General features: G+C 42.0%; 2 protein-coding genes across 2 annotated transcripts in view; one reads left to right on the plus strand and one right to left on the minus strand.

Moving 5' to 3' along the window:
- The window catches only part of LOC144209419 (glycine--tRNA ligase-like), a 118,887-nt gene that overhangs the window by 26,684 nt on the left and 74,126 nt on the right, over window positions 1-18,077 (minus strand). The gene's annotated exons all lie outside the window — the stretch shown is intronic.
- LOC144209415 (uncharacterized) overlaps window positions 1-18,077 on the plus strand; it is a 28,661-nt gene that overhangs the window by 7,395 nt on the left and 3,189 nt on the right. Inside the window, exons 7-29 of the mRNA XM_077735698.1 lie at window positions 72-174; window positions 269-319; window positions 2,268-2,368; window positions 2,566-2,668; window positions 2,763-2,813; window positions 4,772-4,872; window positions 5,070-5,172; window positions 5,267-5,317; window positions 7,266-7,366; window positions 7,564-7,666; window positions 7,761-7,811; window positions 9,770-9,870; window positions 10,068-10,170; window positions 10,265-10,315; window positions 12,264-12,364; window positions 12,562-12,664; window positions 12,759-12,809; window positions 14,758-14,858; window positions 15,056-15,158; window positions 15,253-15,303; window positions 17,252-17,352; window positions 17,550-17,652; window positions 17,747-17,797. Of these exons, the coding sequence (XP_077591824.1) occupies window positions 72-174; window positions 269-319; window positions 2,268-2,368; window positions 2,566-2,668; window positions 2,763-2,813; window positions 4,772-4,872; window positions 5,070-5,172; window positions 5,267-5,317; window positions 7,266-7,366; window positions 7,564-7,666; window positions 7,761-7,811; window positions 9,770-9,870; window positions 10,068-10,170; window positions 10,265-10,315; window positions 12,264-12,364; window positions 12,562-12,664; window positions 12,759-12,809; window positions 14,758-14,858; window positions 15,056-15,158; window positions 15,253-15,303; window positions 17,252-17,352; window positions 17,550-17,652; window positions 17,747-17,797 (1,939 nt within the window). The remainder of the gene's footprint in view (window positions 1-71; window positions 175-268; window positions 320-2,267; window positions 2,369-2,565; window positions 2,669-2,762; window positions 2,814-4,771; window positions 4,873-5,069; window positions 5,173-5,266; window positions 5,318-7,265; window positions 7,367-7,563; window positions 7,667-7,760; window positions 7,812-9,769; window positions 9,871-10,067; window positions 10,171-10,264; window positions 10,316-12,263; window positions 12,365-12,561; window positions 12,665-12,758; window positions 12,810-14,757; window positions 14,859-15,055; window positions 15,159-15,252; window positions 15,304-17,251; window positions 17,353-17,549; window positions 17,653-17,746; window positions 17,798-18,077) is intronic.

The raw sequence follows: 18,077 nt of genomic DNA on the forward strand, positions 1-18,077 counted from the left end.
CAGTTGTTGTTATCTTCAAGCCAACTTTTAGTTGGTTAGTAGATTCTAATGAATGTGCCAATGTCTTTTAGACCAAGTGTCAAGTGGACTGGAGGACCAGCCGTTTGAAGACCCTCCAATGGAGAGCACTTGGTCCGAAGAGGAAGCCATTTGCACTCTTGGAACACGCGGCAGGTGGGAAGGCTCATGTTTGATGTGAATTTGGCCCTGTGGGAAAAAGCGTATTCCATTTCAAATAGATTCTAATGAATGTGCCAATGTCTTTTAGACCAAGTGTCAAGTGGACTGGAGGACCAGCTGTTTGAAGACCCTCCAGAAGGTAAAGTATTTAAAGTAATTTAAAGTAATTTAAAGTAATTTAAAGTAATTTAAAGTAATTGTTAACATTAAATGTAAGGATAGTCGAATCGAAATAAATGTAAGAATAATAGGCAAAGTGGTCTGTCAGAGATCTGCATGCCGTCGTCATCAATCAGGACGAATGGGACGACGTATCCCATTCAGAGCGATTGTATGATTGCGGCTGTTGTGTTGATGATAAATCCTTTGCTGTACATAGCCAAAATAGTCGTATAGAAATAAGTGTAAGAATAATAGGCAAAGTGGTCTGTCAGAGATCTGCATGCCGTCGTCATCAATCAGGACGAATGGGACGTCGCCCATTCAGAGCGATTGTATGATGGCGGCTGTTGTGTTGATGATAAATCCTTTGCTGTAAATAGCCAAAATCGTCGAATAGAAATAAGTGTAAGAATAATAGGCAAAGTGGTCTGTCAGAGATCTGCATGCCGTCATCATCAATCAGGACGAATGGGACGACGTCTCCCATTCAGAGCGATTGTATGATGGCGGCTGTTGTGTTGATGATAAATCCTTTGCTGTTCATAGCCAAAATCGTCGAATAGAAATAAGTGTAAGAATAATAGGCAAAGTGGTCTATCAGAGATCTGCATGCCGTCGTCATCAATCAGGACGAATGGGACGACGTCTCCCATTCAGAGCGATTGTATGATGGCGGCTGTTGTGTTGATGATAAATCCTTTGCTGTAAATAGCCAAAATCGTCGAATAGAAATAAGTGTAAGAATAATAGGCAAAGTGGTCTGTCAGAGATCTGCATGCCGTCGTCATCAATCAGGACGAATGGGACGACGTCTCCCATTCAGAGCGATTGTATGATGGCGGCTGTTGTGTTGATGATAAATCCTTTGCTGTACATAGCCAAAATAGTCGTATAGAAATAAGTGTAAGAATAATAGGCAAAGTGGTCTGTCAGAGATCTGCATGCCGTCGTCATCAATCAGGACGAATGGGACGTCGCCCATTCAGAGCGATTGTATGATGGCGGCTGTTGTGTTGATGATAAATCCTTTGCTGTACATAGCCAAAATAGTCGTATAGAAATAAGTGTAAGAATAATAGGCAAAGTGGTCTATCAGAGATCTGCATGCCGTCGTCATCAATCAGGACGAATGGGACGACGTCTCCCATTCAGAGCGATTGTATGATGGCGGCTGTTGTGTTGATGATAAATCCTTTGCTGTACATAGCCAAAATCGTCGTATAGAAATAAGTGTAAGAATAATAGGCAAAGTGGTCTGTCAGAGATCTGCATGCCGTCGTCATCAATCAGGACGAATGGGACGTCGCCCATTCAGAGCGATTGTATGATGGCGGCTGTTGTGTTGATGATCAATCCTTTGCTGTAAATAGCCAAAATCGTCGTATAGAAATAAGTGTAAGAATAATAGGCAAAGTGGTCTTTCAGAGATCTGCATGCCGTCGTCATCAATCAGGACGAATGGGACGACGTCTCCCATTCAGAGCGATTGTATGATGGCGGCTGTTGTGTTGATGATAAATCCTTTGCTGTAAATAGCCAAAATCGTCGTATAGAAATAAGTGTAAGAATAATAGGCAAAGTGGTCTGTCAGAGATCTGCATGCCGTCGTCATCAATCAGGACGAATGGGACGTCGCCCATTCAGAGCGATTGTATGATGGCGGCTGTTGTGTTGATGATAAATCCTTTGCTTTACATAGCCAAAATCGTCGAATAGAAATAAGTGTAAGAATAATAGGCAAAGTGGTCTGTCAGAGATCTGCATGCCGTCGTCATCAATCAGGACGATTGGGACGACGTCTCCCATTCAGAGCGATTGTATGATGGCGGCTGTTGTGTTGATGATAAATCCTTTGCTGTAAATAGTAAAAATAGTCGAATAGTTATAGACATACTTTGCTTTCAGTTTTGATTTTTTTATATTAGGGACAAAGGCAACAATGGATGATGACTTGTGGGATGGACAGCGACATTGGCCAAAAGGTTTCCCAAACTGTGGAGAGCGAGGACACCTGAAGACAAAAAAAGTAAGTTTACTAAGCATTATGTTCTCTCCCACATGCTAACTATTGTCTCTTGCAAACCCCACACTCAATCGTCTCCACAACAAAACAACATACCTTTAAAACACAGGGGGAAATAATCAGACAGCTCAGTTGTTGTTATCTTCAAGCCAACTTTTAGTTGGTTAGTAGATTCTAATGAATGTGCCAATGTCTTTTAGACCAAGTGTCAAGTGGACTGGAGGACCAGCCGTTTGAAGACCCTCCAATGGAGAGCACTTGGTCCGAAGAGGAAGCCATTTGCACTCTTGGAACACGCGGCAGGTGGGAAGGCTCATGTTTGATGTGAATTTGGCCCTGTGGGAAAAAGCGTATTCCATTTCAAATAGATTCTAATGAATGTGCCAATGTCTTTTAGACCAAGTGTCAAGTGGACTGGAGGACCAGCTGTTTGAAGACCCTCCAGAAGGTAAAGTATTTAAAGTAATTTAAAGTAATTTAAAGTAATTTAAAGTAATTTAAAGTAATTTAAAGTAATTGTTAACATTAAATGTAAGGATAGTCGAATCGAAATAAATGTAAGAATAATAGGCAAAGTGGTCTGTCAGAGATCTGCATGCCGTCGTCATCAATCAGGACGAATGGGACGACGTATCCCATTCAGAGCGATTGTATGATTGCGGCTGTTGTGTTGATGATAAATCCTTTGCTGTACATAGCCAAAATAGTCGTATAGAAATAAGTGTAAGAATAATAGGCAAAGTGGTCTGTCAGAGATCTGCATGCCGTCGTCATCAATCAGGACGAATGGGACGTCGCCCATTCAGAGCGATTGTATGATGGCGGCTGTTGTGTTGATGATAAATCCTTTGCTGTAAATAGCCAAAATCGTCGAATAGAAATAAGTGTAAGAATAATAGGCAAAGTGGTCTGTCAGAGATCTGCATGCCGTCATCATCAATCAGGACGAATGGGACGACGTCTCCCATTCAGAGCGATTGTATGATGGCGGCTGTTGTGTTGATGATAAATCCTTTGCTGTTCATAGCCAAAATCGTCGAATAGAAATAAGTGTAAGAATAATAGGCAAAGTGGTCTATCAGAGATCTGCATGCCGTCGTCATCAATCAGGACGAATGGGACGACGTCTCCCATTCAGAGCGATTGTATGATGGCGGCTGTTGTGTTGATGATAAATCCTTTGCTGTAAATAGCCAAAATCGTCGAATAGAAATAAGTGTAAGAATAATAGGCAAAGTGGTCTGTCAGAGATCTGCATGCCGTCGTCATCAATCAGGACGAATGGGACGACGTCTCCCATTCAGAGCGATTGTATGATGGCGGCTGTTGTGTTGATGATAAATCCTTTGCTGTACATAGCCAAAATAGTCGTATAGAAATAAGTGTAAGAATAATAGGCAAAGTGGTCTGTCAGAGATCTGCATGCCGTCGTCATCAATCAGGACGAATGGGACGTCGCCCATTCAGAGCGATTGTATGATGGCGGCTGTTGTGTTGATGATAAATCCTTTGCTGTACATAGCCAAAATAGTCGTATAGAAATAAGTGTAAGAATAATAGGCAAAGTGGTCTATCAGAGATCTGCATGCCGTCGTCATCAATCAGGACGAATGGGACGACGTCTCCCATTCAGAGCGATTGTATGATGGCGGCTGTTGTGTTGATGATAAATCCTTTGCTGTACATAGCCAAAATCGTCGTATAGAAATAAGTGTAAGAATAATAGGCAAAGTGGTCTGTCAGAGATCTGCATGCCGTCGTCATCAATCAGGACGAATGGGACGTCGCCCATTCAGAGCGATTGTATGATGGCGGCTGTTGTGTTGATGATCAATCCTTTGCTGTAAATAGCCAAAATCGTCGTATAGAAATAAGTGTAAGAATAATAGGCAAAGTGGTCTTTCAGAGATCTGCATGCCGTCGTCATCAATCAGGACGAATGGGACGACGTCTCCCATTCAGAGCGATTGTATGATGGCGGCTGTTGTGTTGATGATAAATCCTTTGCTGTAAATAGCCAAAATCGTCGTATAGAAATAAGTGTAAGAATAATAGGCAAAGTGGTCTGTCAGAGATCTGCATGCCGTCGTCATCAATCAGGACGAATGGGACGTCGCCCATTCAGAGCGATTGTATGATGGCGGCTGTTGTGTTGATGATAAATCCTTTGCTTTACATAGCCAAAATCGTCGAATAGAAATAAGTGTAAGAATAATAGGCAAAGTGGTCTGTCAGAGATCTGCATGCCGTCGTCATCAATCAGGACGATTGGGACGACGTCTCCCATTCAGAGCGATTGTATGATGGCGGCTGTTGTGTTGATGATAAATCCTTTGCTGTAAATAGCAAAAATAGTCGAATAGTTATAGACATACTTTGCTTTCAGTTTTGATTTTTTTATATTAGGGACAAAGGCAACAATGGATGATGACTTGTGGGATGGACAGCGACATTGGCCAAAAGGTTTCCCAAACTGTGGAGAGCGAGGACACCTGAAGACAAAAAAAGTAAGTTTACTAAGCATTATGTTCTCTCCCACATGCTAACTATTGTCTCTTGCAAACCCCACACTCAATCGTCTCCACAACAAAACAACATACCTTTAAAACACAGGGGGAAATAATCAGACAGCTCAGTTGTTGTTATCTTCAAGCCAACTTTTAGTTGGTTAGTAGATTCTAATGAATGTGCCAATGTCTTTTAGACCAAGTGTCAAGTGGACTGGAGGACCAGCCGTTTGAAGACCCTCCAATGGAGAGCACTTGGTCCGAAGAGGAAGCCATTTGCACTCTTGGAACACGCGGCAGGTGGGAAGGCTCATGTTTGATGTGAATTTGGCCCTGTGGGAAAAAGCGTATTCCATTTCAAATAGATTCTAATGAATGTGCCAATGTCTTTTAGACCAAGTGTCAAGTGGACTGGAGGACCAGCTGTTTGAAGACCCTCCAGAAGGTAAAGTATTTAAAGTAATTTAAAGTAATTTAAAGTAATTTAAAGTAATTTAAAGTAATTGTTAACATTAAATGTAAGGATAGTCGAATCGAAATAAATGTAAGAATAATAGGCAAAGTGGTCTGTCAGAGATCTGCATGCCGTCGTCATCAATCAGGACGAATGGGACGACGTATCCCATTCAGAGCGATTGTATGATTGCGGCTGTTGTGTTGATGATAAATCCTTTGCTGTACATAGCCAAAATAGTCGTATAGAAATAAGTGTAAGAATAATAGGCAAAGTGGTCTGTCAGAGATCTGCATGCCGTCGTCATCAATCAGGACGAATGGGACGTCGCCCATTCAGAGCGATTGTATGATGGCGGCTGTTGTGTTGATGATAAATCCTTTGCTGTAAATAGCCAAAATCGTCGAATAGAAATAAGTGTAAGAATAATAGGCAAAGTGGTCTGTCAGAGATCTGCATGCCGTCATCATCAATCAGGACGAATGGGACGACGTCTCCCATTCAGAGCGATTGTATGATGGCGGCTGTTGTGTTGATGATAAATCCTTTGCTGTTCATAGCCAAAATCGTCGAATAGAAATAAGTGTAAGAATAATAGGCAAAGTGGTCTATCAGAGATCTGCATGCCGTCGTCATCAATCAGGACGAATGGGACGACGTCTCCCATTCAGAGCGATTGTATGATGGCGGCTGTTGTGTTGATGATAAATCCTTTGCTGTAAATAGCCAAAATCGTCGAATAGAAATAAGTGTAAGAATAATAGGCAAAGTGGTCTGTCAGAGATCTGCATGCCGTCGTCATCAATCAGGACGAATGGGACGACGTCTCCCATTCAGAGCGATTGTATGATGGCGGCTGTTGTGTTGATGATAAATCCTTTGCTGTACATAGCCAAAATAGTCGTATAGAAATAAGTGTAAGAATAATAGGCAAAGTGGTCTGTCAGAGATCTGCATGCCGTCGTCATCAATCAGGACGAATGGGACGTCGCCCATTCAGAGCGATTGTATGATGGCGGCTGTTGTGTTGATGATAAATCCTTTGCTGTACATAGCCAAAATAGTCGTATAGAAATAAGTGTAAGAATAATAGGCAAAGTGGTCTATCAGAGATCTGCATGCCGTCGTCATCAATCAGGACGAATGGGACGACGTCTCCCATTCAGAGCGATTGTATGATGGCGGCTGTTGTGTTGATGATAAATCCTTTGCTGTACATAGCCAAAATCGTCGTATAGAAATAAGTGTAAGAATAATAGGCAAAGTGGTCTGTCAGAGATCTGCATGCCGTCGTCATCAATCAGGACGAATGGGACGTCGCCCATTCAGAGCGATTGTATGATGGCGGCTGTTGTGTTGATGATCAATCCTTTGCTGTAAATAGCCAAAATCGTCGTATAGAAATAAGTGTAAGAATAATAGGCAAAGTGGTCTTTCAGAGATCTGCATGCCGTCGTCATCAATCAGGACGAATGGGACGACGTCTCCCATTCAGAGCGATTGTATGATGGCGGCTGTTGTGTTGATGATAAATCCTTTGCTGTAAATAGCCAAAATCGTCGTATAGAAATAAGTGTAAGAATAATAGGCAAAGTGGTCTGTCAGAGATCTGCATGCCGTCGTCATCAATCAGGACGAATGGGACGTCGCCCATTCAGAGCGATTGTATGATGGCGGCTGTTGTGTTGATGATAAATCCTTTGCTTTACATAGCCAAAATCGTCGAATAGAAATAAGTGTAAGAATAATAGGCAAAGTGGTCTGTCAGAGATCTGCATGCCGTCGTCATCAATCAGGACGATTGGGACGACGTCTCCCATTCAGAGCGATTGTATGATGGCGGCTGTTGTGTTGATGATAAATCCTTTGCTGTAAATAGTAAAAATAGTCGAATAGTTATAGACATACTTTGCTTTCAGTTTTGATTTTTTTATATTAGGGACAAAGGCAACAATGGATGATGACTTGTGGGATGGACAGCGACATTGGCCAAAAGGTTTCCCAAACTGTGGAGAGCGAGGACACCTGAAGACAAAAAAAGTAAGTTTACTAAGCATTATGTTCTCTCCCACATGCTAACTATTGTCTCTTGCAAACCCCACACTCAATCGTCTCCACAACAAAACAACATACCTTTAAAACACAGGGGGAAATAATCAGACAGCTCAGTTGTTGTTATCTTCAAGCCAACTTTTAGTTGGTTAGTAGATTCTAATGAATGTGCCAATGTCTTTTAGACCAAGTGTCAAGTGGACTGGAGGACCAGCCGTTTGAAGACCCTCCAATGGAGAGCACTTGGTCCGAAGAGGAAGCCATTTGCACTCTTGGAACACGCGGCAGGTGGGAAGGCTCATGTTTGATGTGAATTTGGCCCTGTGGGAAAAAGCGTATTCCATTTCAAATAGATTCTAATGAATGTGCCAATGTCTTTTAGACCAAGTGTCAAGTGGACTGGAGGACCAGCTGTTTGAAGACCCTCCAGAAGGTAAAGTATTTAAAGTAATTTAAAGTAATTTAAAGTAATTTAAAGTAATTTAAAGTAATTTAAAGTAATTGTTAACATTAAATGTAAGGATAGTCGAATCGAAATAAATGTAAGAATAATAGGCAAAGTGGTCTGTCAGAGATCTGCATGCCGTCGTCATCAATCAGGACGAATGGGACGACGTATCCCATTCAGAGCGATTGTATGATTGCGGCTGTTGTGTTGATGATAAATCCTTTGCTGTACATAGCCAAAATAGTCGTATAGAAATAAGTGTAAGAATAATAGGCAAAGTGGTCTGTCAGAGATCTGCATGCCGTCGTCATCAATCAGGACGAATGGGACGTCGCCCATTCAGAGCGATTGTATGATGGCGGCTGTTGTGTTGATGATAAATCCTTTGCTGTAAATAGCCAAAATCGTCGAATAGAAATAAGTGTAAGAATAATAGGCAAAGTGGTCTGTCAGAGATCTGCATGCCGTCATCATCAATCAGGACGAATGGGACGACGTCTCCCATTCAGAGCGATTGTATGATGGCGGCTGTTGTGTTGATGATAAATCCTTTGCTGTTCATAGCCAAAATCGTCGAATAGAAATAAGTGTAAGAATAATAGGCAAAGTGGTCTATCAGAGATCTGCATGCCGTCGTCATCAATCAGGACGAATGGGACGACGTCTCCCATTCAGAGCGATTGTATGATGGCGGCTGTTGTGTTGATGATAAATCCTTTGCTGTAAATAGCCAAAATCGTCGAATAGAAATAAGTGTAAGAATAATAGGCAAAGTGGTCTGTCAGAGATCTGCATGCCGTCGTCATCAATCAGGACGAATGGGACGACGTCTCCCATTCAGAGCGATTGTATGATGGCGGCTGTTGTGTTGATGATAAATCCTTTGCTGTACATAGCCAAAATAGTCGTATAGAAATAAGTGTAAGAATAATAGGCAAAGTGGTCTGTCAGAGATCTGCATGCCGTCGTCATCAATCAGGACGAATGGGACGTCGCCCATTCAGAGCGATTGTATGATGGCGGCTGTTGTGTTGATGATAAATCCTTTGCTGTACATAGCCAAAATAGTCGTATAGAAATAAGTGTAAGAATAATAGGCAAAGTGGTCTATCAGAGATCTGCATGCCGTCGTCATCAATCAGGACGAATGGGACGACGTCTCCCATTCAGAGCGATTGTATGATGGCGGCTGTTGTGTTGATGATAAATCCTTTGCTGTACATAGCCAAAATCGTCGTATAGAAATAAGTGTAAGAATAATAGGCAAAGTGGTCTGTCAGAGATCTGCATGCCGTCGTCATCAATCAGGACGAATGGGACGTCGCCCATTCAGAGCGATTGTATGATGGCGGCTGTTGTGTTGATGATCAATCCTTTGCTGTAAATAGCCAAAATCGTCGTATAGAAATAAGTGTAAGAATAATAGGCAAAGTGGTCTTTCAGAGATCTGCATGCCGTCGTCATCAATCAGGACGAATGGGACGACGTCTCCCATTCAGAGCGATTGTATGATGGCGGCTGTTGTGTTGATGATAAATCCTTTGCTGTAAATAGCCAAAATCGTCGTATAGAAATAAGTGTAAGAATAATAGGCAAAGTGGTCTGTCAGAGATCTGCATGCCGTCGTCATCAATCAGGACGAATGGGACGTCGCCCATTCAGAGCGATTGTATGATGGCGGCTGTTGTGTTGATGATAAATCCTTTGCTTTACATAGCCAAAATCGTCGAATAGAAATAAGTGTAAGAATAATAGGCAAAGTGGTCTGTCAGAGATCTGCATGCCGTCGTCATCAATCAGGACGATTGGGACGACGTCTCCCATTCAGAGCGATTGTATGATGGCGGCTGTTGTGTTGATGATAAATCCTTTGCTGTAAATAGCAAAAATAGTCGAATAGTTATAGACATACTTTGCTTTCAGTTTTGATTTTTTTATATTAGGGACAAAGGCAACAATGGATGATGACTTGTGGGATGGACAGCGACATTGGCCAAAAGGTTTCCCAAACTGTGGAGAGCGAGGACACCTGAAGACAAAAAAAGTAAGTTTACTAAGCATTATGTTCTCTCCCACATGCTAACTATTGTCTCTTGCAAACCCCACACTCAATCGTCTCCACAACAAAACAACATACCTTTAAAACACAGGGGGAAATAATCAGACAGCTCAGTTGTTGTTATCTTCAAGCCAACTTTTAGTTGGTTAGTAGATTCTAATGAATGTGCCAATGTCTTTTAGACCAAGTGTCAAGTGGACTGGAGGACCAGCCGTTTGAAGACCCTCCAATGGAGAGCACTTGGTCCGAAGAGGAAGCCATTTGCACTCTTGGAACACGCGGCAGGTGGGAAGGCTCATGTTTGATGTGAATTTGGCCCTGTGGGAAAAAGCGTATTCCATTTCAAATAGATTCTAATGAATGTGCCAATGTCTTTTAGACCAAGTGTCAAGTGGACTGGAGGACCAGCTGTTTGAAGACCCTCCAGAAGGTAAAGTATTTAAAGTAATTTAAAGTAATTTAAAGTAATTTAAAGTAATTTAAAGTAATTGTTAACATTAAATGTAAGGATAGTCGAATCGAAATAAATGTAAGAATAATAGGCAAAGTGGTCTGTCAGAGATCTGCATGCCGTCGTCATCAATCAGGACGAATGGGACGACGTATCCCATTCAGAGCGATTGTATGATTGCGGCTGTTGTGTTGATGATAAATCCTTTGCTGTACATAGCCAAAATAGTCGTATAGAAATAAGTGTAAGAATAATAGGCAAAGTGGTCTGTCAGAGATCTGCATGCCGTCGTCATCAATCAGGACGAATGGGACGTCGCCCATTCAGAGCGATTGTATGATGGCGGCTGTTGTGTTGATGATAAATCCTTTGCTGTAAATAGCCAAAATCGTCGAATAGAAATAAGTGTAAGAATAATAGGCAAAGTGGTCTGTCAGAGATCTGCATGCCGTCATCATCAATCAGGACGAATGGGACGACGTCTCCCATTCAGAGCGATTGTATGATGGCGGCTGTTGTGTTGATGATAAATCCTTTGCTGTTCATAGCCAAAATCGTCGAATAGAAATAAGTGTAAGAATAATAGGCAAAGTGGTCTATCAGAGATCTGCATGCCGTCGTCATCAATCAGGACGAATGGGACGACGTCTCCCATTCAGAGCGATTGTATGATGGCGGCTGTTGTGTTGATGATAAATCCTTTGCTGTAAATAGCCAAAATCGTCGAATAGAAATAAGTGTAAGAATAATAGGCAAAGTGGTCTGTCAGAGATCTGCATGCCGTCGTCATCAATCAGGACGAATGGGACGACGTCTCCCATTCAGAGCGATTGTATGATGGCGGCTGTTGTGTTGATGATAAATCCTTTGCTGTACATAGCCAAAATAGTCGTATAGAAATAAGTGTAAGAATAATAGGCAAAGTGGTCTGTCAGAGATCTGCATGCCGTCGTCATCAATCAGGACGAATGGGACGTCGCCCATTCAGAGCGATTGTATGATGGCGGCTGTTGTGTTGATGATAAATCCTTTGCTGTACATAGCCAAAATAGTCGTATAGAAATAAGTGTAAGAATAATAGGCAAAGTGGTCTATCAGAGATCTGCATGCCGTCGTCATCAATCAGGACGAATGGGACGACGTCTCCCATTCAGAGCGATTGTATGATGGCGGCTGTTGTGTTGATGATAAATCCTTTGCTGTACATAGCCAAAATCGTCGTATAGAAATAAGTGTAAGAATAATAGGCAAAGTGGTCTGTCAGAGATCTGCATGCCGTCGTCATCAATCAGGACGAATGGGACGTCGCCCATTCAGAGCGATTGTATGATGGCGGCTGTTGTGTTGATGATCAATCCTTTGCTGTAAATAGCCAAAATCGTCGTATAGAAATAAGTGTAAGAATAATAGGCAAAGTGGTCTTTCAGAGATCTGCATGCCGTCGTCATCAATCAGGACGAATGGGACGACGTCTCCCATTCAGAGCGATTGTATGATGGCGGCTGTTGTGTTGATGATAAATCCTTTGCTGTAAATAGCCAAAATCGTCGTATAGAAATAAGTGTAAGAATAATAGGCAAAGTGGTCTGTCAGAGATCTGCATGCCGTCGTCATCAATCAGGACGAATGGGACGTCGCCCATTCAGAGCGATTGTATGATGGCGGCTGTTGTGTTGATGATAAATCCTTTGCTTTACATAGCCAAAATCGTCGAATAGAAATAAGTGTAAGAATAATAGGCAAAGTGGTCTGTCAGAGATCTGCATGCCGTCGTCATCAATCAGGACGATTGGGACGACGTCTCCCATTCAGAGCGATTGTATGATGGCGGCTGTTGTGTTGATGATAAATCCTTTGCTGTAAATAGCAAAAATAGTCGAATAGTTATAGACATACTTTGCTTTCAGTTTTGATTTTTTTATATTAGGGACAAAGGCAACAATGGATGATGACTTGTGGGATGGACAGCGACATTGGCCAAAAGGTTTCCCAAACTGTGGAGAGCGAGGACACCTGAAGACAAAAAAAGTAAGTTTACTAAGCATTATGTTCTCTCCCACATGCTAACTATTGTCTCTTGCAAACCCCACACTCAATCGTCTCCACAACAAAACAACATACCTTTAAAACACAGGGGGAAATAATCAGACAGCTCAGTTGTTGTTATCTTCAAGCCAACTTTTAGTTGGTTAGTAGATTCTAATGAATGTGCCAATGTCTTTTAGACCAAGTGTCAAGTGGACTGGAGGACCAGCCGTTTGAAGACCCTCCAATGGAGAGCACTTGGTCCGAAGAGGAAGCCATTTGCACTCTTGGAACACGCGGCAGGTGGGAAGGCTCATGTTTGATGTGAATTTGGCCCTGTGGGAAAAAGCGTATTCCATTTCAAATAGATTCTAATGAATGTGCCAATGTCTTTTAGACCAAGTGTCAAGTGGACTGGAGGACCAGCTGTTTGAAGACCCTCCAGAAGGTAAAGTATTTAAAGTAATTTAAAGTAATTTAAAGTAATTTAAAGTAATTTAAAGTAATTGTTAACATTAAATGTAAGGATAGTCGAATCGAAATAAATGTAAGAATAATAGGCAAAGTGGTCTGTCAGAGATCTGCATGCCGTCGTCATCAATCAGGACGAATGGGACGACGTATCCCATTCAGAGCGATTGTATGATTGCGGCTGTTGTGTTGATGATAAATCCTTTGCTGTACATAGCCAAAATAGTCGTATAGAAATAAGTGTAAGAATAATAGGCAAAGTGGTCTGTCAGAGATCTGCATGCCGTCGTCATCAATCAGGACGAATGGGACGTCGCCCATTCAGAGCGATTGTATGATGGCGGCTGTTGTGTTGATGATAAATCCTTTGCTGTAAATAGCCAAAATCGTCGAATAGAAATAAGTGTAAGAATAATAGGCAAAGTGGTCTGTCAGAGATCTGCATGCCGTCATCATCAATCAGGACGAATGGGACGACGTCTCCCATTCAGAGCGATTGTATGATGGCGGCTGTTGTGTTGATGATAAATCCTTTGCTGTTCATAGCCAAAATCGTCGAATAGAAATAAGTGTAAGAATAATAGGCAAAGTGGTCTATCAGAGATCTGCATGCCGTCGTCATCAATCAGGACGAATGGGACGACGTCTCCCATTCAGAGCGATTGTATGATGGCGGCTGTTGTGTTGATGATAAATCCTTTGCTGTAAATAGCCAAAATCGTCGAATAGAAATAAGTGTAAGAATAATAGGCAAAGTGGTCTGTCAGAGATCTGCATGCCGTCGTCATCAATCAGGACGAATGGGACGACGTCTCCCATTCAGAGCGATTGTATGATGGCGGCTGTTGTGTTGATGATAAATCCTTTGCTGTACATAGCCAAAATAGTCGTATAGAAATAAGTGTAAGAATAATAGGCAAAGTGGTCTGTCAGAGATCTGCATGCCGTCGTCATCAATCAGGACGAATGGGACGTCGCCCATTCAGAGCGATTGTATGATGGCGGCTGTTGTGTTGATGATAAATCCTTTGCTGTACATAGCCAAAATAGTCGTATAGAAATAAGTGTAAGAATAATAGGCAAAGTGGTCTATCAGAGATCTGCATGCCGTCGTCATCAATCAGGACGAATGGGACGACGTCTCCCATTCAGAGCGATTGTATGATGGCGGCTGTTGTGTTGATGATAAATCCTTTGCTGTACATAGCCAAAATCGTCGTATAGAAATAAGTGTAAGAATAATAGGCAAAGTGGTCTGTCAGAGATCTGCATGCCGTCGTCATCAATCAGGACGAATGGGACGTCGCCCATTCAGAGCGATTGTATGATGGCGGCTGTTGTGTTGATGATCAATCCTTTGCTGTAAATAGCCAAAATCGTCGTATAGAAATAAGTGTAAGAATAATAGGCAAAGTGGTCTTTCAGAGATCTGCATGCCGTCGTCATCAATCAGGACGAATGGGACGACGTCTCCCATTCAGAGCGATTGTATGATGGCGGCTGTTGTGTTGATGATAAATCCTTTGCTGTAAATAGCCAAAATCGTCGTATAGAAATAAGTGTAAGAATAATAGGCAAAGTGGTCTGTCAGAGATCTGCATGCCGTCGTCATCAATCAGGACGAATGGGACGTCGCCCATTCAGAGCGATTGTATGATGGCGGCTGTTGTGTTGATGATAAATCCTTTGCTTTACATAGCCAAAATCGTCGAATAGAAATAAGTGTAAGAATAATAGGCAAAGTGGTCTGTCAGAGATCTGCATGCCGTCGTCATCAATCAGGACGATTGGGACGACGTCTCCCATTCAGAGCGATTGTATGATGGCGGCTGTTGTGTTGATGATAAATCCTTTGCTGTAAATAGCAAAAATAGTCGAATAGTTATAGACATACTTTGCTTTCAGTTTTGATTTTTTTATATTAGGGACAAAGGCAACAATGGATGATGACTTGTGGGATGGACAGCGACATTGGCCAAAAGGTTTCCCAAACTGTGGAGAGCGAGGACACCTGAAGACAAAAAAAGTAAGTTTACTAAGCATTATGTTCTCTCCCACATGCTAACTATTGTCTCTTGCAAACCCCACACTCAATCGTCTCCACAACAAAACAACATACCTTTAAAACACAGGGGGAAATAATCAGACAGCTCAGTTGTTGTTATCTTCAAGCCAACTTTTAGTTGGTTAGTAGATTCTAATGAATGTGCCAATGTCTTTTAGACCAAGTGTCAAGTGGACTGGAGGACCAGCCGTTTGAAGACCCTCCAATGGAGAGCACTTGGTCCGAAGAGGAAGCCATTTGCACTCTTGGAACACGCGGCAGGTGGGAAGGCTCATGTTTGATGTGAATTTGGCCCTGTGGGAAAAAGCGTATTCCATTTCAAATAGATTCTAATGAATGTGCCAATGTCTTTTAGACCAAGTGTCAAGTGGACTGGAGGACCAGCTGTTTGAAGACCCTCCAGAAGGTAAAGTATTTAAAGTAATTTAAAGTAATTTAAAGTAATTTAAAGTAATTTAAAGTAATTGTTAACATTAAATGTAAGGATAGTCGAATCGAAATAAATGTAAGAATAATAGGCAAAGTGGTCTGTCAGAGATCTGCATGCCGTCGTCATCAATCAGGACGAATGGGACGACGTATCCCATTCAGAGCGATTGTATGATTGCGGCTGTTGTGTTGATGATAAATCCTTTGCTGTACATAGCCAAAATAGTCGTATAGAAATAAGTGTAAGAATAATAGGCAAAGTGGTCTGTCAGAGATCTGCATGCCGTCGTCATCAATCAGGACGAATGGGACGTCGCCCATTCAGAGCGATTGTATGATGGCGGCTGTTGTGTTGATGATAAATCCTTTGCTGTAAATAGCCAAAATCGTCGAATAGAAATAAGTGTAAGAATAATAGGCAAAGTGGTCTGTCAGAGATCTGCATGCCGTCATCATCAATCAGGACGAATGGGACGACGTCTCCCATTCAGAGCGATTGTATGATGGCGGCTGTTGTGTTGATGATAAATCCTTTGCTGTTCATAGCCAAAATCGTCGAATAGAAATAAGTGTAAGAATAATAGGCAAAGTGGTCTATCAGAGATCTGCATGCCGTCGTCATCAATCAGGACGAATGGGACGACGTCTCCCATTCAGAGCGATTGTATGATGGCGGCTGTTGTGTTGATGATAAATCCTTTGCTGTAAATAGCCAAAATCGTCGAATAGAAATAAGTGTAAGAATAATAGGCAAAGTGGTCTGTCAGAGATCTGCATGCCGTCGTCATCAATCAGGACGAATGGGACGACGTCTCCCATTCAGAGCGATTGTATGATGGCGGCTGTTGTGTTGATGATAAATCCTTTGCTGTACATAGCCAAAATAGTCGTATAGAAATAAGTGTAAGAATAATAGGCAAAGTGGTCTGTCAGAGATCTGCATGCCGTCGTCATCAATCAGGACGAATGGGACGTCGCCCATTCAGAGCGATTGTATGATGGCGGCTGTTGTGTTGATGATAAATCCTTTGCTGTACATAGCCAAAATAGTCGTATAGAAATAAGTGTAAGAATAATAGGCAAAGTGGTCTATCAGAGATCTGCATGCCGTCGTCATCAATCAGGACGAATGGGACGACGTCTCCCATTCAGAGCGATTGTATGATGGCGGCTGTTGTGTTGATGATAAATCCTTTGCTGTACATAGCCAAAATCGTCGTATAGAAATAAGTGTAAGAATAATAGGCAAAGTGGTCTGTCAGAGATCTGCATGCCGTCGTCATCAATCAGGACGAATGGGACGTCGCCCATTCAGAGCGATTGTATGATGGCGGCTGTTGTGTTGATGATCAATCCTTTGCTGTAAATAGCCAAAATCGTCGTATAGAAATAAGTGTAAGAATAATAGGCAAAGTGGTCTTTCAGAGATCTGCATGCCGTCGTCATCAATCAGGACGAATGGGACGACGTCTCCCATTCAGAGCGATTGTATGATGGCGGCTGTTGTGTTGATGATAAATCCTTTGCTGTAAATAGCCAAAATCGTCGTATAGAAATAAGTGTAAGAATAATAGGCAAAGTGGTCTGTCAGAGATCTGCATGCCGTCGTCATCAATCAGGACGAATGGGACGTCGCCCATTCAGAGCGATTGTATGATGGCGGCTGTTGTGTTGATGATAAATCCTTTGCTTTACATAGCCAAAATCGTCGAATAGAAATAAGTGTAAGAATAATAGGCAAAGTGGTCTGTCAGAGATCTGCATGCCGTCGTCATCAATCAGGACGATTGGGACGACGTCTCCCATTCAGAGCGATTGTATGATGGCGGCTGTTGTGTTGATGATAAATCCTTTGCTGTAAATAGCAAAAATAGTCGAATAGTTATAGACATACTTTGCTTTCAGTTTTGATTTTTTTATATTAGGGACAAAGGCAACAATGGATGATGACTTGTGGGATGGACAGCGACATTGGCCAAAAGGTTTCCCAAACTGTGGAGAGCGAGGACACCTGAAGACAAAAAAAGTAAGTTTACTAAGCATTATGTTCTCTCCCACATGCTAACTATTGTCTCTTGCAAACCCCACACTCAATCGTCTCCACAACAAAACAACATACCTTTAAAACACAGGGGGAAATAATCAGACAGCTCAGTTGTTGTTATCTTCAAGCCAACTTTTAGTTGGTTAGTAGATTCTAATGAATGTGCCAATGTCTTTTAGACCAAGTGTCAAGTGGACTGGAGGACCAGCCGTTTGAAGACCCTCCAATGGAGAGCACTTGGTCCGAAGAGGAAGCCATTTGCACTCTTGGAACACGCGGCAGGTGGGAAGGCTCATGTTTGATGTGAATTTGGCCCTGTGGGAAAAAGCGTATTCCATTTCAAATAGATTCTAATGAATGTGCCAATGTCTTTTAGACCAAGTGTCAAGTGGACTGGAGGACCAGCTGTTTGAAGACCCTCCAGAAGGTAAAGTATTTAAAGTAATTTAAAGTAATTTAAAGTAATTTAAAGTAATTTAAAGTAATTGTTAACATTAAATGTAAGGATAGTCGAATCGAAATAAATGTAAGAATAATAGGCAAAGTGGTCTGTCAGAGATCTGCATGCCGTCGTCATCAATCAGGACGAATGGGACGACGTATCCCATTCAGAGCGATTGTATGATTGCGGCTGTTGTGTTGATGATAAATCCTTTGCTGTACATAGCCAAAATAGTCGTATAGAAATAAGTGTAAGAATAATAGGC

This window comes from Stigmatopora nigra, chromosome 16 (assembly GCF_051989575.1).
Source record: "Stigmatopora nigra isolate UIUO_SnigA chromosome 16, RoL_Snig_1.1, whole genome shotgun sequence".
NCBI lineage: Eukaryota > Metazoa > Chordata > Actinopteri > Syngnathiformes > Syngnathidae > Stigmatopora > Stigmatopora nigra.